Source organism: Stomoxys calcitrans, chromosome 1 (genome assembly GCF_963082655.1).
Source record: "Stomoxys calcitrans chromosome 1, idStoCalc2.1, whole genome shotgun sequence".
Classification (NCBI taxonomy): Eukaryota; Metazoa; Arthropoda; class Insecta; order Diptera; family Muscidae; genus Stomoxys; species Stomoxys calcitrans.
This window is the reverse complement of record NC_081552.1, coordinates 268,081,939-268,104,606: the sequence shown is the minus strand read 5'-3', so window position 1 is coordinate 268,104,606 and position 22,668 is coordinate 268,081,939. Positions and strand designations below refer to the sequence as shown.

General features: G+C 36.8%; 3 protein-coding genes across 3 annotated transcripts in view; 1 reads left to right on the top strand and 2 right to left on the bottom strand.

The window, feature by feature from the left end:
* Window positions 1-4,109: 4,109 nt before the first annotated feature.
* On the bottom strand, window positions 4,110-10,468 carry LOC106089877 (bladder cancer-associated protein). Its single transcript, XM_013255871.2, has 3 exons — window positions 10,286-10,468; window positions 9,817-10,220; window positions 4,110-4,599 (listed from the first exon to the last, which is right to left on the bottom strand). Exon 2 carries the CDS (start codon window positions 10,174-10,176, stop codon window positions 9,937-9,939), a length of 240 nt encoding a protein of 79 aa, XP_013111325.1. The 5' UTR covers window positions 10,177-10,220; window positions 10,286-10,468; the 3' UTR covers window positions 4,110-4,599; window positions 9,817-9,936.
* Window positions 10,469-11,831: 1,363 nt separating this feature from the next.
* On the top strand, window positions 11,832-19,261 carry LOC106090189 (DDB1- and CUL4-associated factor 8). Its single transcript, XM_013256307.2, has 7 exons — window positions 11,832-12,236; window positions 12,326-12,800; window positions 13,495-14,442; window positions 14,501-14,643; window positions 14,717-14,861; window positions 18,514-18,606; window positions 18,665-19,261. Exons 1-7 carry the CDS (start codon window positions 12,121-12,123, stop codon window positions 18,959-18,961), a joined length of 2,217 nt encoding a protein of 738 aa, XP_013111761.2. The 5' UTR covers window positions 11,832-12,120; the 3' UTR covers window positions 18,962-19,261.
* A 391-nt stretch (window positions 19,262-19,652) lies between these two features.
* LOC106090183 (dynein axonemal heavy chain 12) overlaps window positions 19,653-22,668 on the bottom strand; it is a 37,369-nt gene continuing 34,353 nt past the window's right edge. Inside the window, exon 12 of the mRNA XM_013256294.2 lies at window positions 19,653-20,221. Within this exon, the coding sequence (XP_013111748.2) occupies window positions 19,738-20,221 (484 nt within the window). The 3' untranslated portion in view covers window positions 19,653-19,737. The remainder of the gene's footprint in view (window positions 20,222-22,668) is intronic.

The window sequence follows — 22,668 nt, the reverse complement described above, 5'->3', positions numbered from 1 at the left end:
CTAAGTTAACATGCATTCACTTGCGTGTAGGGAGTCGATGTTATGAAACTATTTAGCGAAACATGAATGATAGAATGCCGATAGCAATGTATAAATCATGATATATCTACCAACTGTCTTTAAAATTTATCTAAATTGTGTCAATTCAGAGACAAATGTTTGGAGGAATATATTACTAGTTCGCGCCATTTTTCGTTGTGTGTGTCTATGATATGGTTCTCAGCTATAATGCACACACACAACTAAGTATTATGAAAACTCGTTGACAGATGGTGCACTTCGCGAGAAAAAATTGTACTCAGTTGTTTCCTGTATGCTACCTCTTCGTTATATCAAGGTCCAGACGATCAAGAATAGCGTCAATATTTCGACGAGTTACAAACGGAAGACGAAGTTCTGAACACTCCCAACCTACGGTGTTGAATGCACATAACAATTACGCACAATGGATACTTCGTACACATAACACAATTTACTTTGAGTGTAGTATTGGCAGGGTAGTCTTTCAGCAAAACCACTTTGATGGCTTGGCTCTTGGCTTATTCATTATTCTCTAAGACCGCGAGAGTTGCCATTCGTGCAAAGTTAAGAGTCAGGTTTCAGCAAAACAAATATGACGAACCAGTCGTCGACGAGAGTCTCTTCCACCTTATTTATCCATTATTTTCCATTCTTTACGATGAGACAGTTTCTGTAAAAGTTAATTTTTTGTATGTCTGTCTGTCTGGTTGCCAGTCTTCCCCACATTGGTAAGACAAGTTTTGAGTGTTGTTATTATTGTTGCTGCTGCTTTTGTTGCAGACATTTTGACTTTTGGTTTTGCTTGACTGAGCAAATGGTCGGTGTGTAGTTTCGTTGATTGTGGGTTTTCTGTGGTAGTGGCTCTGCTGCTGTTGTGGTTAATAAGAATTATTTCTTCTGATTTGCTTTGGTATAATTACGGAGCTAGGGCATTGTCAGCTGGCGAACGGTAAGTTGAGGAGACAACGGATGACTGGTAAATAGAATTTAGGGGCATTGGCAATATGGCGAGGGTGCAAGAAATGTTCTAATGAAAATAAGTCCAGAAACCGTTACAGAAATTGTGAGTCATGATACTGAAATTGTGGGAAGTTAAAGATTTGTGAAAACTATTGGTATAAGTATCTAGGTATTTATTATTCAACATTCCCAAACAGAATAATAGGATATTTCAATATAAAAAGCTTCCAATATGAATAAACGAATTTCTCCAGAAAATATAAAACGGAGTACAAATAACCCGAATATTTCCCGGGCTCGGAATAACTTTGAGTAAAGATGTACGCGTGAGTGATTTTTCACTCCGCTCACTGGAAAAAAAAATGTTACTCACGCACGTCTCTAGATGGAGTTGCATACTATACGTCAAGGCGGATTTAAAAAGATGGTCTCAAGCGAGCAGCTGTTAACAGCCGGTCAGATTTGACAGATTTAGATGTCAGATTTTTGTTGGCATTCTCTTTGTTGTTATCTTCTTTGTCGCATATTCTCTGCTCATGTACGCACACGTATACACACGCGTAAACAAAATTCTTTGTTTGTGTTGGAAAAACGTCGATCAGCTTGATGACAAGATGGCGGATTGCACCATAATTATTTCGCCATGACTATACGCGCGCATTAAAAATGCGACTCTGCAAACTTATCCCACAAAAGCAAAGCGCAAAAGTCAAACAATTTTTAACTTTGATGCCTGCAAAAACACTACTTCACGTATGGCAACAGAGAATGAAGGTCGAGTTTAACCGTCAAAGTTACAAAATATTTAAGTTTTGCGCGTTGCTTTTGTGGAATTCGTTTGCAAAAATGCATTTTAATGCGTCGTATGGTACTCAACCTTTTTTATATCGAATCATGTTCATGCACGACTCACGAAAAAAAATGTACTCACGCACGACTCGGGAGAAGCATGAAGCGAATAAAAATTTTTATTCCATGTGTCTCAAATCATACAGCATTTGAGCATACGTACGTACTGCATAACCACTTATTTCCCTTTTTATGCATCTGTATTCAAATTCATACTTTAAAATACCGTGTGATTTAAGAGCATGCGAAAAATGTAGTGTTCTTTTTTTTGTCTCATGAGTCGTGAGTGTTTCGTTGGTCGTGTGTGTCTTGTGAGTCGTGTGCGTATCGTGAGTCGTGAGCATGATTTCACACACTCACGAAGAATTTTAATTCAATCACGATCATGCACGATTGCATTTACCATGGACAATTAGCGGCATCGAGTGAATATCTCAGTGGGAGATCGGTAGGCGCCCGCTCTTGATTAAATACTGAGTGCCCGTGATCCTCGATATGACAAGACCAGTTATTGACGCCTTAAAATTACCAATGGCGATAATGTTCCCGCGGCGATCGATCCCATGGACCAGATCGATCTTGGTCACCTATAGACCTTGACGGGTATCGCTACTTTCACATGTAAATATGTGGCTACAATGTGAATCAAAGACATTAGATTCTTATTTCCTCTCCAAAAAAAAGGCTTCTAGGTGCAACGATTAGAAATCTGACGTATTTCGTATGAGTCATCTCAACAGAGAAGAAAAAGGAAATGAGTGAAAATAACAAGTAAAAAGACATTAAGTTCGGCGGGGCTGAACTTTGGATACCCACCACCTCGGATATATATGTAAATCCCATTTCGTCACAATCCGATGAAAATTGGATAACTTAAGCATTCAAATTCGGCATGAACATTGAGTGGTTTAATATATATGTCACTATTCAATTTTGTAGAACAAAATATTGGTCTCTTTGGCAGATATATCCAATTACAAACCGATCTAGGCCATTTGAAGGTCGGATATCGTAAGGCTCAGAAAAACTCACTGTTTCAAATTACATCGAAATCTGGTAATAAATAAAGCTTTTATGGGATTCAGTCCCCTTATCGGCAGATCAGTCTATATGACAGCTATATCTAAATATTGACCGATCTGAACCATATTTAGGTCGCGTATAAGGAGGCTAAAGAAAACTCACTGTTTAAAATTTCGGTTAAAAAATAAAGCTCTTATGATGTTCAGACCGTTTATCGGAGATCTGTCTATATGACAGCTGGGTCTAAATATGGGCCGAACGAATCCATATTTAAGTCAAAAGTCGGGAGGCTTAAAATAACCCACTGTTGCAAATTTCAGCGAAATCAGGTAATAAATAAAGCTTTAATGTTCTTCAGACCCTTTATCGGAAGATCGGTCAACATGACAGGTATATCTAAATATAGTCCGATCTGAACCATATTAGGGTCGGATGTTGGGAGGTCTTAACCTACTCAATGTTTAAAATTTTAGCGAAATCGGTTAAAAAATAAAGCTTTTATGGGCTTCGAACCCTTTATCGGCAGATCGGTCTATATGACAGCTATATCTAAATATAGTCCGATCTAACTCATATTTGGGTCAGATGTCGGGAGGCTTAATATAACCCACTGTTTTAAATTTAAGCGAAATCAGGTAGTAAATAAAGCTTTTATGGGCTTCGGACCTTTTATCGGGAGATCGGTCTATATGGCAGCTAAATATGTACCGTTCTAATCCATATTTATGTCAGATGTCGGGAGCCTTAAACTACTCACTGTTTCAAAATCGGATGAAAAAAGTTTTTATGGGCCTTAGAACCTTTATCGAAAAATCTGTCTATATAGCAGCTATATCCAAATATGGTCTGATTTGGCCCGTTCAAGAACTTAACCAGCGTGCACCAAAAAGACGTATCTGTGCCGAATTTCAGCTCAATATTTCAATTTTTGAAGGCTCTAGAGTGATTACAACAGACGGACGAAAAGACACACGGACATCGTTAAATGTGTTGCAAACGGAATGACTAAATGAATATACCCCCTATCCTACGATGGTGGATATAAAAAATATATATATAGTTTTAGGGAAATTGTCCTAACACTTTCGGAATTAAATTTAGCTTTTTGTAAAGAATCGTTGTAATATAAAAAATATCTTCCATAGTTATTGTGTGATGTATTTTATTTTTGAATTTGTTTCTCTATGTTTCTCTGATTTCATAATACAAATGACAATAATTACCTACTTGTAAAATAAAAAAAAGTATATTAAACATTAATTATACAAACTAGCATGTATTTACATATGTGTGATCGAATTATAATAAATAAATATATAAACATAAAAGCCCTTATTGAATATATGTATATATATAGCATTTTGTTTTGAATTGAATTTGCTGTCGTTAATTGAAAATCATTTTGTTTTTTTTCTATTACTGATATTATTATATGTAATTCGTTACATTAAAACAACCACTCTTTTCTCGTTTTTGTTTCTGTTAAAAGTATTGATGAATCTAAGGCCAATACTCGTACCAGGCATTTTGATTCCTTACTTAGCGATAGAATCTGTTGGAAATCCTTGAACATGATTTGTTAATTGTTTGCATTGTATTGTTTTTGTTTGTTAATATATTTATGTTATAACGTGTTATAAGCGACTTAAATTAAATATTTGGTAGAATTAAAGGAAAGCCAATTCATTTTACATTCGGAGAAGTTAAAATATTTGTTGAGTCGGGAAAGGAGGGCACACTGTTTATCTGAAAAGACATGAAAAATGATATAAATATTCATTAAATTGTGTATGTAAAAAATAAAGACACATGATAACTGATTGTTAAAACATATACACAAATTAATACACATTTGGAAATGTCTCGCCACCTTTGTTTTAAGATGAGATATTGATTAATGTTCTCGTATTAATTATTGTGATCAGTGTTGCCACTCAAGAAAATTATTTCCTACCAAATTTGAAGAAAAATCCTACCAAACCCGACCAAAACCTACCAAATGTTTTACAAGCCAAAAAGTGGCATGTATTTATACCCAACACTGGAGAGTTAGCCATTTTTTCAACGCCACAAAGTACTAGGTCATAGTTATTCATATAGGATCGAGACATGTTCGTACGTCATTTTGTCGAAATCACTCTATAGCCTTACGTTCAAAGATGGCCTATATCTTTATAGAGCACCCTTTATAGCGATCTCCCGATAAAAAATCCGTAGTCGTAGTTTTGCCCCGATTTCAAAGAAAAACGATTTAAATGTTTTAGCCCAAAAATTCGCTTTACTACCCTCCATATCTGAGTATGGACTATATCTGACCATATTTGCATGCAGCTGCCACATAGCTTTGATTACCAATTGAAGGCATTCAACGCACAAAAACCGAATTTTCTACCCAGAATTTACGATGTTTGGAAGAAGTCCCTTAATATTCGCACCAGTTACAGTCAATATCAGAATTTACGGCGTTTTTATACCCAACACCACCACTGTGGTACAGGGTATTATAGATTTGTGCATTTGTTTGCAACGCTAAGAAGGAGAAGAGCTAGACCCATTGCTAAGTATACCGATCGACTCAAAATCACTATCTGATTCGATTTAATCAAAGTGCAGGTCGTATTTGTTTTCCGATTGTCACGAAATTTTGCATATGTCACTTTTTTGGCTCAAGAACAAACGCTATTGAATTTGAAACAAATCGGTTTAGATTTAGGTATAGCTCCCATATATATCTTTCATCCGATATGGCTTTTTAAGGCTGTAGAAGCCACAATTTTCGTCCGATTTTTACAAAATTTGGCATTGTGTATTTATTTTAGGTCTACATATGTGTGCGAAGTTTCATAAAAATCGGTCCAGATTTAGATGTAGCTCCCATATATATCTTTCATCCGTTATGGACTTTTAATGCTGTAGAAGCCACATTTTAAGTCCGATCTTTAAAATATTTTGTGCGAGGTGTTTTATTTGACGTCCTAATATGTGTGAAAAATTTCATGAAAATCGGTCCGGATTTAGATATAGATCCCATATACATCTTTCATCCGATATGGCCGTTGAAGGCTGTAGAAGCCACAATTTTCTACCGATCTTTACAAAATTTGGCATAGGGTGTTTAATTTGACATCTCCATATGTGTGCAAAATTTCATAAAAATCGGTCTAGATTTGGATATAGCTCCCTTATATATGTATCGGCCGATTTGCACTTAAATGGCCGTAGTAGCTCAAATTTTGAACCGATATGCACAAAATTTGACACGGACGGTTTATTACTGATTTGAACATATCTGGAAAATTTCATCAAAATCGGTTCAGATTTAGATATAGCTCCCATATATATCTTTCATCCGATTTTAACTATTAAGGCTGTAGAAGCCACAATTTTGTTCCGATCTTCACCAAATTTGGCGTGGAGTCGTTTTTGTGAAGTCTCAATGTATATAAAAAATTTAATCAAAATCGGATCAGATTTAGATATATCTGCCATATATATTTTGCCACACTTTTGTCCGATCGTAAGAAAATTTAGCATGGGATGTTTTATTTAACGTCATCATATGTGTGCAAAATTTCATAAAAATCGGTTCAGATTAAGATATAGCTCCCATATATAACTTTTATCCGATATGGCCTTTTAAGGCTGTAGAAGCCACAATTTTGTTCCGATCTTTATAAAATGTTGCATGAGGTGCTTTATTTGACGTCTTCCTATGTGTGCAAAATTTCATAAAAATTTGGTCTAGATTAAGATATAGCTCCCATATAAATATATCGTTCATCTGATATGGCCTTTTAAGGCTGTTTAATCCACAATTTTCGTCCGATTTTGCATGAGAAGTTTAAATTGACGTTCCAATACGTGCGCAAAATTTCATTAAAATCGGTCCGAATTAATATATAGCTCCAATGTCTACGTTTCATCCGATATGGACTTTAAAGGCAGTAAAATCCACAATTTTGGTCACATCTCTACAAAATAGGGCGTGAGATGTTCTATTTCATGTCCCAGTATATGTCAATAAAATTGGCACAGGTTTCGATATATCTCCCATATAATCTTTTCTCGGATATGGCTATTTAAAGATGTGGAAATTCAAATCTTTTGTCCTATGGTAGGAAAATCTTACAAGGTCCTAATTTCTATTTCAATTGGTATCCAAATTAAAGTCTGACTAGATTTTGAGATAAGTTCTACTTATATAAAGTAACACATACACTAGGTGGTATGGGGTATTATATAGTCGGCACCGCCCGAATTTTGCCTTTCCTTACTGGTTACGTTTAAATTTGAAGCAGTTAGACCACTAACAGTAATTAACAGTATTTCGCCCCTCGACATCCATGGTTTTCTCTTTTATGCAGTCTTAACGATTACAGGAAACGAATTTTGAGTTGTTATCGACGACTTTTTTCAGTAATTTACTTGGTATATGATGGAAAAACCTAATTGAGGTCAGACTACCAACCTACCAAGAAAATGAAAGACCTACCAATTTTGGTAGGAACCTACCAAAAACGCAACATTGATTGTGACCTCTCCAACTTCTCCCACGCTGCAATAGGTGCAGCAGCAAAAGAAAAAGCAAAGAGTTTGCATATATGTGGTATATGTGTCAAGATTGCAGATTTTATGAGTTAGAAGAATACAATGATTGCTGAGAATTAGGTTACACGGTTACAGTGTGCTACGTACAGATCGCACCCGAAATGGTGGCCCGTCAAGTTTGAAACTGTCAAGTTAGAGCAATGCAATGTGTTGGCCCCATCCGGGCCGACCAGATCTAATGGTCGAGTTATGACATTCTCTCCATGGTAGTAATTAGAGGAAGCATGGCTTTGACAGTTTTACTAAAGCCGATAGAATGACCGGAGAATTCACCAATCGCCGCTTTCGTGAACTACCAACCTCTCTCTCTCAGATGGAGAGAGAGGTAGCCAGTTGTGCGTACCGGGTTGACCCGACGAAGTCCTTCATCGGCAAGTACTGCCGCCTCAGTAAACAACACACTACAACCACATGTATATAGGGTGATCAGTTTGGTTTTTGTTTGGTTTTTAAAAACCGGTTTTTTGGGCAGAATATACTAATCGGTTTCTTGAAAATTATAATTTTTCGGGATTTTGAGAAACCGGGTTCTTGCCAAAAACTACCTATTTATTATAAATGGTTCATTTCTAACCATATTTTGTGATAACTATCAATTTCTTTTTTCATTAAAATTTTGTCTTTGAACTATTTTTTGCGTTTGCCCTCTAGAGGGAAAGGCTTCGAAAAATATATATCTTCTGTCTTTAGGGAAATTCCAACGACATTTTTCCTATAAAGAGAATTTGATCGAATTTTCTCTTTAGAGAAAATTTAATTAAAAATTTTCTTTGGAAAATTTTCATCGAAATTTTGTCTTTAAAATATTCTGTCTATTTTTCGATTTTCAACATTTTTTCTTTTGAAGATCTTAAGAAAATGTTCGTGAAAATTTTGTCTTGATAATTTGATTTTTTTAGGCAAATTTGAGCGAAAATTTGTGTTTAGATAAACTTGTTTTAGAAATTGCGATTTTAATTTCATACAAATTGATTATTCAAAAACAAAAATTTGCGCGATAAATTTTAAATAAATTAAATTTTAAATTTAAATAAATATAACTGTAATTTCGGATATTGTCAGTTGAAGCCACTGAAAAATTACTTGAACAAATTGATTTTAAGGACTTTTTAACACATTACTCTTCAAATACAAAAAAAAATCAATCCCATGGCAGCCGGTTGTACGTATAGGATTGACCCGATGGATTCCTTCATCTGCAAGGGCTGACGCCTCAGTGTACAACACACAACAATACCAAAAAATCACAATTCAAAGGTATCAACTCCGCTCGTTTCATTGAAAACATTTATTATAAAATTTTTGTGTGGTGTTCATTGCTGTTACGAAAAGATTAGCTGCTAGCTACCGGTCGCGTCCACATGTTGCGGATGGTGGAAAGCTTCATACGGAGTAGCTGCAAAACCAGTCGCAGACACTCAGCAGTATCGAGCGGAGTCTCAGTGAGGGGCCGTACGGCACAGGCTCTTGAACAAATACTGAGATACCACAAAACCCAACCTATCTTATCAAAACATTAGATAACTACAAAATTAGACAAATAACATTAACCTGCATACAACATTTGCTCAGATGTTGGAATAACATTTATGTGAACACAACATTTCTAATATTTTTACGTTTTTTTGTTATTGTGCTAAAAGTGCGAATGGACTCTTATCTAATTGAGTCTGTTAACTCAAGTTAGATTTATGAAGGGTTAATAATATAAGTACGCATGTATCAAGCATACAAAGATGGATCTGGTATCCATATTTAAACTAGATACAAAATTTTGTCACAAATTTTTTAAAAAACGAATGAAACAATCCCATGGCAGCTGGTTGTACGTACCGGATTGACCCGATGCAGCCCTTTATCGGCAAGGACTGCCGCCTGCCTCACTGTACAACCTCAGCAAGGGATAGCTGTCAGCACCACACAGCCCGGAACATTGAGGTCCGATCTGTGTGGTGTTCTTTGTTATCACGAGAAGCTTAGCTGCGAGCTACCGGGCGCGTCCACAGGTTGCGGATAGTGGAACACTCCATATGGAGTAGCTGCAACGGCAGTCGCGGACTCAGTAAGAGGTCGGGCGGCACCGGCTCTTGCACAAATACTGAGTGCCTATGATGCTCGATATGACAGGTCGAGTTATTGGCGCCTTTAAATAACTAATGGCCACATGGTTCCCGCGGCGATCGGTCATTTGAGCCGTCACCTACAAGAGATTGACGAGGATCGCCACCTCCACATGAATATGTGTTTACAACTACAACAACACACTGCAACAATTACCTAACCAATGAAACAGTGCTGTTTACAACTTTATAATAACAAATTGACTAAAATTTTTATGCAAAGTTTTATACTTACACAAGAATAAATTACCAGTTGTTAAAAAAAATTAGTAATGCCTGGTAAGAAAGTTTTCGTCAAGATCCCTCCTTATCTTTCCTCATTCTTTCATACATAGATCACAATTGGTTTGTTATCTTAGCCATTTTCGCATTGGTTGCCTTCACAGCTGCCCCAAAATATGCAGTTGCCAACTCCACTGTAACATATTAAAAAGACAGCCGTCAGGAATACCAGACTACATATGGTGCATGGTTTTCGTTCCAAGAAGAATCCTATCAAATACAAGACAATGAACATCACATGCGTTTCCATAAGCGCATTGTTGTTTGGCTTCGGAAGCAGCAAAACAGGCAGCAAGCATTGTAGACAGTACATAGTACGCTTGACGCCTAGCGGCACCTATTTAGGCTTAAGTATTCCTGAATTGTAAACAAGATGGAAAAAAATTAATTATAAAATAATTTTCAACGTCAATCGCACTTACAACCACCACAATCCTCAAACAAACTCCCGCTTCTGTATAAACTTATCTCACTGTTGATTGATGCTATTTGAACCAAAATATTGCTGAGCGAGATACCATATATTAATTTAAGGTATTTAATTATTACAATCTAGAAATTCACAAAACTTAGAATTTTCGGCTAGGTCTCTGGCTCGATGAAAACAGCTGATTAGAAATGTCAAAATTATACGTGTTCTATAATCGAACCACAGCCAATACATGAATAGTAGATGGCTCATGTGACACTTTAAAGAGGCATCAAGTGCAAAGATGCTATCACACGATATGTGCAGTCACTTTGTTTAGGCCTTTAAGGAAACAGATTTCATAAAGGCCTAAACAGCGTTGGGGAGCGTCGTGCTGTAAAATGCAACTCTGTAAAAGGAAGTCAAAAAAGCGACTCGCAAAAGTCAAACATTTCTTTACTATGACACGAAAAAATACTACTTCAAGTGTTGCAACACAAAATGATGATCGCTTTTAAGCCTAGTACTGACTTTATTTACAGCGAAAATGCCTATTAAATAATTTCAAGATCCGACCGATCATTTTCTTTGTCAGAACACAAAAAAAAGTCAAACAACAACACACAACGAAGACAATAGTAATGAAGCAGAGTTGATTCGGCCCATTTCGTGAGCATTTAATTACATTTGCAATTAAAATTGTACGAAATTTATCCTGATGTAAGAGCATATCGCTATTATTTTGCTCATAGAACCCAGTACCACTTCTACGGCATGTGTCAAGCCGGATTTAAAAAGGTGGTCTCATGCGAAAAGCTGTTAAGAGCCAGCCAGGTTTGACGATATTAAGATGTAAAATTTTTGTTTGCATTCTCTTTGTTGTCATCTTCTTTTTCGCATATTCTCTGCCCATGTACGCACACGTACACCAATTTCTTTGTGTGTGTTGGCAAAACGTCGATCAGCTTGATGACAAGATGGCGAATTGCACCATATGATTTGTGGTTGTTGTACAAATGAAACCACCTTTAATTGTTTCGCCATATTATAAGTGCATCCTGTGTACATGTCAGAAAATATTAAAATAGGTTGGTTTGTATTGTGTGAGTTACGCAACAAATGCACGCACGCATCGGATGGAATAAGTTAACCAACTCTTAACTTTCAACGTGTTTCAGGGCGCAGAACATATGATTTGAATATGTTTACTGTTCAAAAATTATTTTGCAATCCGTATATTGGAGAAACTTTTATTAAAATCATAATAAACCACATCATTGCCAATTTTCATTGAAATTAACTTTGGAACTGACATAAATAAGCTGATTTTTAGAAATTTTTTATATAACTCAACCAAAAGAGCGCATGTGGGAGCACTAGATTGCTAAAGTATGTGTGAGTGCTGCGCATGTTATCCACTATACAATTTATAATTTACTAATTTACCAGCTTTACAATTACCACGCATTATGATGTGCCATGTAAAGTCCCCATTAAGGTTTTGTTCGATATTATTCATCGGCGGCCGACGTCCATCAGCTTATATCGATATTTGTCAAATCACTAACTTTTGACAATTGGACAACCAGAAAATTAATTAAAATATTAATATTGCGTTTAAATTGTCTTCATATAATAAGATATCTTTTTGCAATATATAAAATAGATTTTACCGTAAAAAAGTACTGAGAGAAATCGATTAAAATCATAATTGGGACTGATGTTACTGTCATTAGGCAACGTAGAAAAAGCTTGAAACTTTTCTTTTGTGACGTTGTTTTTGGTTTGTTGAAAGGAAAATTACCTTGCCACTTTTATAGTCCAGCCACTTTCCAGCTGTCGTTGAAGATGGAGGAGAATGCTGAAAATGAGATAGCCTCTGGAATATCGGCACCTAAGCGCAGTCGTTCTAATGACGAATTGAAGGACATTCCCTCTTCCAGCTGTAGCAGTGATCCCCAAAGGTGGGTTCCTTGAAAATTCATCAGTTTTTATTTATTGATTTGTGTGTTGATATTTGTATTGTGTCCTTTGGCTCTCTTTTCGCCGCCAGTCCATGTGACAACAGAGAGAATAATGCTCTCAACAATAACAACAACAACATTAGTGATAGTGGTATGAGTCTTAAGATGGAAGAATCTTCCGATATGATTATGACTGTCGACAGCAACATCAATGGAACGGATGGAACGATATCAACTGTTAGTAGTGGCTGTATACCCCAAGAAGAAAGTATGGAAAGCCTAGGCACTAAAGAAGACAATACAAATTCACTTGGGGAGGTTGAAACTCCTTGCTCTTCCAATATGATTAAAAGTTTTAAGCGTAATCGATCTCGCAATTATCGTTCCGCTGATCGGTCTTCTTCAGCTTCATCTTCCCACTCGTTGAACGGGGAAGAAGCGGTTGCCCAGGATACAGCAACGCAGGCAGCTCCAGCTAAAACTGAAGAAGTTCGTACAGATGCCGAAGGTTTATCTCCTTCGCATGTTTTCCACTCCACTCCTGAAAGCAGAGACAGTAGCGTGGTAAGTTTTGTATGCTAGGTATTCTGAATAGAATATATGTTTTGAATGAAGAAAATATTTCATAATAATAATTTAATGGGGGAGAATTAGGCAATAGGTTGAGCCCATGATTGCTTGACACAAAACTCACTAAAACTTGTTTATATTCGTTTTGGATATTCTAAATCTAAATCTAAATCTAAAGTTACCTCAAAACCCTAAATGAGAAAAAGAAAGGGTCAACCCTTTTTAGCGAATTTTTGTCTTTTGAATAACAAAATGATTTATTGAATACTTGTTGATGCCCTTTAAGGACTTTCTTACTACGCTGGTGCGTTCACAGTCATAGTAAGTTCCAAACAAGATGGAAAAAATGAAAAGGACAACAATTTTTTGAACAATGTTGCTATTGTATATAATATATTGTGTTGTAATGTTTTCCATACTATACATGGCCCATTAAAATTGGAACATACCACATCTTTAAAAATGCAACTTTTGCCATCCATTAACAATAATAATTTAATAAACATTACGGGAGTATTTAATACAAATTTAATACTATGTTGAGCTATATTAAAAGATGCAAACAGTTTAATGGCAGACTACTCTCTTATTTTATCGTTAAAACATTTTCTGTAGGTCGTCAATTTAACGCAATACAAGTTTCATTTATAACGGTTGTTAAAATTGTTATATATTTTGTTTTCTTTAGAGCGTTGATGTTGAAGTTCGAGATATAAGCAGTCCAAGTGAGAGTTCAGAGCTCAGCTCACCTGATGGTGATAGCGATGATGACGACGACACAGATTTTTCGCCGATATTTGGTGATAGACAAAGTCCCGACTACTTATCTCCAGACTCAACGGACTCAGCCCGCATAAAGGAGAAAGACGAAGAAGTTAACAAGCTGTTGAATAAACCGAAACCTTCATACACATGGAATGCTACTTATGAGCTAAGGCGTCGTGAACACGGACTTAGTGGCGATGGTAGAACATCTCTACGCAATGGTTTCACCTATGGCTTCAACAATCGTTTTTATGCTTCGCGTCATATTGTGGAACGTATGAAATTATCACATGTCCTCAGAAAGCACAATGGGTGTGTTAACTGTTTGAATTTTAATAAGAGTGGCGATCTCCTTGTTACTGGGTCAGATGATGCTCGTCTCATAATCTGGGACTGGGCAGGAAATAAGGTTAAACATATTTGGAAGTCTGGACATAGCTCCAATATATTCCAGTCAAAATTTGTGCCAACGTCCGCTTGTCTTGATATTATATCAGCAGCACGAGACGGCCGTGTTAGACGTTCGATAGTTCCATCGGCAGGAGGCAAAGTGCTATCCTCAAATCTATACATACATCAAGGTCCGATTCACAAATTGGTAATCTGTCCCGATAATCCCTGGGAAATCTTAAGTGTGGGCGAAGACGGTTACATCTGCAGCAAAGATTTGAGAGAAGAAAACAACAAAGTTAACATGCTGCGAGTTATGTCTACGAAAAAGAAATCAAAAATTGTACGCTTATTTAGTATTTCCCATCACCCCTTTGCACCAGAAATTTGTGTGAGCGGTAGTGATAGCTTTGTCCGTGTCTACGATAAAAGATCCATGAAGGAACCAGTCCATACGATGTGCCCCGAACATATTCAAGAAGTAAGTTTAATGTGCTTAATTTGCCAATAAATCTTTAAACGCACTCTTATTATTCTAGGCCTGCACCCCAAATGTCACTTGTTGTGTCTACAATAATACCGGTAACGAGATTTTGGCCTCATATAGCGAAGAGAATATTTACTTGTTTAACAATAAGAACTATGTATCCGGAGAATATCTCCATTGTTACAAGGGCCATTAGTAAGTTTGACCTTTAAATCTTTGCCAATTATCGCATCAATTAGAGTATTGTTTGAAATTTATTTAATTACAGTAATCAAAAGACCATCAAAGGTGTGAATTTCTTCGGTCCCAACTGTGAGTACATTATCAGCGGCAGTGATTGTGGGAACATATTCTATTGGGATAAAAATACCGAAGCCATACTCAATTTTATGCCAGGCGATACCGCGGGTGTGGTAAGTATTTAATTTCTGTCTGTCTTGTCGTCTGTTGTTATAGCAGTGTATTGTACACCGAGGCGGCCGAGCCCTTGCCGATGAAACAATCCATCAGGTTGTTGTTGTTGTAGCAGTGTGTTGTACACTGATGCGGCAGCTCTTGCCGTTGAAAGACTCCATCAGGTCAATCCGGTACACACAACCGGCTGCCATGCGATTAATTAATTTTTTTCTCTTTTCCACACGCAATCATTTCGAGTGTGCGTAATTGTTGTTTTATTTTTTGTGCAATTTAAGGAACAATTTAAGGTCTATAAACATTCATGGTGTGTGGGTTGGAAATTTGAAGTAGGAATGCAAAACCTCGAAAGAGTTTTAAGCCCAAACTTTTTTAGGCCCTTTTTATATAACTTTAACCGAAAAAACAAAAATCGGATATTTTAATTTGAAGTCAAGTATCTGAATTAATTGAAAGGTACAAGGGTGTAGAATGCGATTTTGAAATAAAACGAGCAGAGGAAGGTAAAAAAATGGTGCTAGTTTGGCGATAACATTGTATCAACGCTATATTTTAATCTTAATCGACTTTGGTGGACTTCAGCAAAGGTGTTCAGGTGCATAATAAAACAATCTGTACAAAATTGTTTTTAGAAAATTTTTTTTTTTGAAATTATCTCATTAGATACAATTTCATTGTTTTTAACAAAATTTCATTTAAAGTTTGTTTTCAGATAAAATTTGATTAAAGTTTTGTCTTTAGGAAAAGTTTAGTTACAATTTTGCCTTTAGAAACTTTTTATTGAAATTTTGTCTTTAGAAAAATTTCATTAAAATTTTGTCTTTAGAAAAATTTGATCGACATTTTTTTTTGTTTTTTTTTAGAAAAAATTTCATTAAAATTTTGTCTTTAAATTTTATCATTGAAATTTTAGCTCTAGCAAAATTTCATTAAAATATTATTTAGAAATTTTGTCTTTAGAAAAAATTTTATTGAAACTATGAAATTTCATTTAAAATTTGTTTTCAGATAAAATTTGATTAAAGTTTTGTCTTTAGGAAAAGTTTAGTTAAAATTTTGCCTTTATAAAAATTTTATTGACATTTTGTCTTTAGAAAAATTTCATTAAAATGTTGTCTCGAGAAAAATTTGATCGACATTTTTTTCTTTGGAGAAAATCTGATCAAAATTTTGTCTTTAGAAAAAATAATGTTGCGCATGCAACATTGTGGAACAGCGAAACGGTCGGTAGGACGCCGAAAATCCTATGGGGGGATCCAGATCGTGAGAAGACGAGGCTATTACTGAAAGGAAGCAAGAAGGTGGTCAATATAGCTATTGGTATCATAACGGGACACATAGGACTACGAGCTCACTTATGTAAAATCGGTGCGGCAAGTGGTAGCATGTGTAGAGCATGCGGGGAAGATGATGAGACGTTGGAGTATTTCCTTTGTCATTGCCCGGCTTTCGCGTCTAACAGATACCGGCACTTAGGTGGAGACACAATACCAGACATGAACCAACTTAGGAGTGGTATTGAAAACAACTTAAAATTTTCTTTTTAGAGGTTACTTTATAGTTCTTAGAGCGCACAACAAGCCGATTACTGGCTTAGGTGTATGTCCATAGTGGCATGGGGCGGATTAATATCTGCACCCTGTTTTCAACCTAACCTAACCTAGTCTTTAGTCTTTAATGAAAATTTCAACGAACTTTGTCTTTAGGAATAATCGTTTTGAAAGTTTCACTTGGAAAAATATCAATAAAGTTTAGAAGGTCCGTCTGTGATGCTGAACGCCTCGATTCGAATGCTGGCGTGAACATCATGAAAACATTTTTCCAGCCGTGGTTATCCTCTTCTAATGCTGGCGACATTTGTGTGGTACTACTAAGCCATGTAAACAACTTCTCCCTAGAGAGTTGTCGTACTGCGGCACGCCGTTCGGACTCGGCTATAGAAAGTAGGCCCCTTATCATTGAGCTTAAAACTTGAGCCGGACAACACTCATTGATATATGAAATATGTGCCCCTGTTCTTTAATGGAAAGTTCATGAGCAAATTTGCAATTTGCAATGCTGCGTGTGTGTGGAAGTCTTTACTTGTTATCAAAATTCAAATTGGAGACCACCGTTGCGCCGAGTTTAGCATGTCCCCCAATGACGCCGCCGAACGAGTGGATTCAAATGCCGGCGTGAACATCAGAAAAAATGTTTGGCGGTGGTTATCCCCTTACCAGCACGTATTGACATTGTCTTAAATCTTTGGATGTCAAAGTAGGTGGAAAAAAATTAGCCGGAAGTCGATTCCACATACGAACGATTCGGGCGAAATAAGAATTCTCTCTATAATGCATTGTGCGGTTCGCTGGCCAATCAATTACAAACAGGTGTGAGTTCCTGGAATGTCTAGTATACCTGACATATTGGGTTGCCCAAAAAGTAATTGCGGATTTTTCATATAGTCGGCGTTGACAATTTTTTTCAACGGCTTGTGACTCCGTAATTGCATTCTTTCTTCTGTCAGTTATCAGGTGTTACTTTTAGCTTGCTTTAGAAAAAAAGTGTAAAAAAAAGTATATTTGATTAAAGTTCATTCTAAGTTTTATTAAAAATGCATTTATTTTCTTTTAAAAAATCCGCAATTACTTTTTGGGCAACCCAATACATTCTTACATCTGGAATAAGAAAACGAATATCAGACGAACACACACCATGAAAGTATCGATAGAACAGCGCCAAACAACCCACATTGCGACGATGATGAAGGGAGGTAATAGTGTAGGATATCCGTAATCAACGTCATCGCTCTCCTCTGTACACGGTCCAGTAGCTCCATTACAATTTTGAAGCTCCAGCCCATACATGTGAGTTGTACTCCATTTTGGGCCTAATGAAAGTGGTGTAGATTATAGATCAGACGGAATGAAGTAATTCTTACACCGTTTAAGGAAGCCTAAACACTTGAATGCTTATTTCGACACTTCCAACGGACTTCACTTTGTATTTTCATGCCCAGAACATCTACACCGTTGATAGACAAAGATGATCGTAATGGTCCAGCAAATCGTTTGTGTGACAACAAGCAGCACTGAGTCTCCCGTGCATTAAAATCTACCCGATTCATTCGACCCCACCCAGAAATGGCCAGCAAATCCTGGCAGAGTGTATCGCCCATAACCCGCCTCTTGTCCTCAATCTCTTGAAGACTCGGCCTATGGTCGAATGAATACGAATGACAGAGATTGCTGTCATCCGCTAATGAGTAGATCGGATTCGATGTCTGACCCAACAGATCGTTGATGAAAAAAAGAAAAAAGAGAAGGAGAAAGAGAAAGAACAGAGCCCTTGGGTACACCTGCAGTCAATTTATGCTCATTGGATGAGAACCCATCTATAACGACTCGAACAGTGCGATCTCAGAGAAAGCGCGAAATAAATCGAATGAAGCCATTACCGACACCAAATGCGAGAAATATGAATTTATACACAAGACCCAATGTGTTATCAATCACCGCCATTCTGAATATACGGACAATAAAGGGGCAAAAATCACTTGCCATGTAATTTTATTTAATCACTAATTTTTTTCTTTACTATGTTGTTGTCTTGTTCTACGGTCCATAATTATTTTTACAAACAATAATTTATCTTTAAAATATATGCTTATAGGTTAATTGTTTGGAACCACATCCAACTACCCCCATACTTGCCACATCAGGTCTTGATCACCACATCAAGATATGGACACCAAGTGCCGAAAAGGTATGTAGGAACGATGCAGCGAGTTAAGGTTTTCTCTTTCACTTTGGTTCACTTATAGCATCCACCTGATTTGACTAAATTGACGCAATGCGTTCGTCGCAATTTGCGACGCACTGTCATGGATGAGGCCCTCGAATTTGACAATAGTCAATTGCAATATTTCATAAGGCAAATCTTGTGCCGTCACCGAAATCGTAATAGGAATCGCGCCAATCGCGATCCCAACCGCCAGGATGGCAGTGATGATGACGATGACGAGAGTGATTCCTCATCGCCCCTTGATTTAGAGAGCGAAAATGATGACTCAGACGACGAGGTATCCAATTTGCGACGTCTCAACTGTGCTACTCAATAGATGTCGCTATTGAAAGCTTAACTGAGCGGCGAGTAGGTGGTGACATATTAAATACATGAGACTGTAATTTTTCTCATTTTTAGTTACTAAGTCTGTATGAAATAGTATGTAAATGATGTCAAGTTTTTATGTTTCTTTGGTTGGCCCGGAGGAGACGGACCTTTAAGGCAACTTGAAACATTGCATCCATATTGTTTTTAGCATATTTTTAAATAATTTTATTAATATTATTGCAACATTGCATCTGTTTTGTTTTGTTTTGGTATGATTTTAAATGAGATTAAAGAATTTCAAATTTTAGTTTGGCTTTCAAATTTTGTTTCTTAGCTCTGGCGTACTTGTACTTGGCAATAAGTTTGTTTTGTTTTTTCTCTAATTTTGTTTTCGTAACCCTTTCATCTGTACATATTACTTATACATACATACATACATATATGGTTTGCAGGGATGTCATTCATCCGAAAGATGGATTTCCTTTTTGTTGCACTTAAACGAGTAGGGAATCACTTGTTTTTTTTTCCTTTTTCTTTTAAATAAAGCAGTCATCTGCAAAGTTGATAAAAAAAGAACCCTCATAAAATACGAAACATAGGTTTTTAGAGTTTTAAATCGGTTATCTGTTAATCACAAGCAACAAGAAAAGAAATGAAAAATAATAACCATAGAAATAGGAAGAAGAAAACAAAACAAATATATACATCTATTTATTTATGAATTTATAAAATAATTACATTGAATTAATAAAATGTTATGTATCATAAATAAAATAATTTGTTTCAGTCGCTCGTCTGACATATCAATGCCGCACTTCGCTTCACCCAGTGAGAAGCCTTGACTTTTGTATTCAAAAATATTGGTATCACATAGTTCGTCGAGTGACCTGTTGTGGATAAAGTGCCTTTGCGCTCGGCTGTCTTGTACAAGGGACTTTTATAGCGAGCTGCTTCTTTTAGTTCCAGTATGGTTGTTGGCCTCAAATATATGGCCGGCATGGGATATATCAGAACTTTAGGCAGTTGCTCGTCCATAACGTTCTCTTCCCAATTCCAACGAGCTCCCTCCAAAAAGAGGCCATTTACATAGACGCCATCTGCAGGTGGTTGGTCTTTGTCGTCCACGTCCAGTACTTGGTGGTCAAAAGTTAACGTATCAATGGGTATTTTATATTTGCGTGCATAATTTTGCATGGCTCCAGTGAGAAATGCTTGCGTAAAAAAGAAGCCGGATATCCAAAATGTGGACGGTTTATTGTGTTGGTGCCTGAAAAAAACCCACAAAAGCGTATATGGAGAGTTGGTTACTAATATTGGCCGATAAGATGTATTTTTACATACAACAAGATAACAAAGATCTTACAATTACAGTATGTGAGATGCCAATCAACGCTAATAAAAATAGGTAAAATAAAGGGTGATTTTTTTGAGGTTAGGATTTTCATGCATTAGTATTTGACAGATCACGTGGGATTTCAGACATGGTGTCAAAGAGAAAGAGAAGAGAAAGAGAAAGAGTATGCTTTGACATTTCATCATGAATAGACTTACTAACGAGCAACGCTTGCAAATCATTGAATTTTATTACCAAAATCAGTGTTCTGTTCGAAATGTGTTTCTCTTTGACACCATGTCTGAAATCCCACGTGATCTGTCAAATACTAATGCATGAAAATCCTAACCTCAAAAAAATCACCCTTTATAACAAAGGTAAAAAATAATTAACAAATAGTGACATTAAAAATATTAATTAATCAAAAAAAAACGTTAAATTTCATACAGTGTCGTGCAAAAAAAAAAATGCGACGTTTTTAATATCGAAAATTACTTTGTATTGTCAAACGTGTACTTAACATCGATCAATGAAAATTACTAGAGGACTTCTGTTGTTGTTGTTGCTTCGGGTTAACCAAGTTTATGGACAGTAGTCCTCTGGCCTTCAATGTGAAATCGTCTGCCCTTTCATTCCCCCTTACTCCTTTATAGCCCGGCATCCAAACGATGCGGATTGTGCCATCCTCAGAGAGGGCTTTAATCTCCTTCTTACACTCCTTGGTGACTCTAAGAATGCAAACAAAATTCGAAGGACTCGCATCACCAATCTCCGAGATCTGGTGTTTTTGAAAATTAGGGTAATGACAAGTGCTTTTTAGGGGAGCGATGGCAGCTCAGACATTTCGACTCAAATATGGATATCAAATTCGTGCAAAACTCCCAAATCCATTTAATTTGAGCCCCATATTGCCATTGGTCGGTAAATATGAACAGTTTGGAGGGTGTTTAGAGGCCGGGGCGGCCACCGGTACTTTGCCCTGAAAATAGTTATCAAATTCGTTCTTTACCCCCAAAAACCGTTGATTTGAGCTCTAGGGGTTTAGGGGGTGACGCCCTAAAGCACCCCCTAAACTGGGGTGACGCCCTACAGCACCCCCTAAACTGGGGTGACGCCTTACAGCACCCCTAAACTGAACTTCATATCCCCCCAATCACATGGCTCCAAAATTCGTTTTCTACTCTCAAATACCCTTCATTTGAATCCCATATTGTCATAATGGGTCAATTAACCTATTTAAAGTATTTTTAGGAGGAAAAGCGACACCTCGACGTGAACGCAAATTTTAATGTCATATTGTAATCTACTCCCAAATACCTTTCATTTGAGTCTCATATAGCCATGGTCGGCTAATATGCCCATTTGGGGGTGGTGCGACCTTCCATTACTTGGACCTAATTTTTTATCCCATATTTGTAATATCTTGCCTAATACTTTTCATTTGAGTCCTATATTGACATAAACTTTGAATATATCTGTTTAGAGGAGTTTTGGGGTTGGGGCGGCCCGCTGGCTACTTGGACCAAAATTTTAATACGATACCCGTTTTATAGTCTCCTATACCTTTGATTTGATAACCATATTGTGCCCATCGGTTCACTTTGTTTGGTGTGGCGTTTTGGGCGTAAGGGGAAGGGACCGCCCCCATCCGATATCTAAAAATTATAAAGCCTATATTTCCTTCCAGACAAACTTACACAATCTGTTAAAATTTTAAGAAAATCGGTTCAACCAAGTATCATACAGTCATAATGTGTGTAATGGTGTTTTTGGGGTTGGCGTGACCCCCTATACTTTGATCTGATTTTGTATGCGAGATTCGAAATCTACTCCCGGATACCTTTCATTTGAACCCCATATTGAAATGAACGTCCAATATGTCTGTTTGAGGTAGTTTTGGGGTTGAGATACTTAGACATATATTCGTATTCTACTTTCCAATTCCTTTCGTTTGATACGTATACTGTCCTAATCGGTCCACTTTTGATTTTGGGTTGTGTTTTTGGCATAAGGGGGAGGGTCCGTCCCCCTTCCGATACCGAAAAATTATGTAGTCTATGTTTCCTTCCAGACCAACTTACACAATAAGCGAAAATTTCAAGAAAATAGGTTCTGCCGTTTTTCAGTCTATATGGAACAAACAAACCGAGTCCCATGTATTCGTGATTGGCTAATGTGCCCATTTTGGGCTTTTTGTGGGGTTAGGTGACCCCCAATATGTCGACAAGAATTTGTTTGCCAGATTTGTTATCTACTCCCGCATAATTTTAATTTGATACCCATATTGTCCTTATCGGTCCTCTTTAGATTTTGGGAGGTGTTTTTTTTGTAACGGTGGAGGGTCCGTCCCTTCCGTTATCTATAAATTATAAAGCCTATTC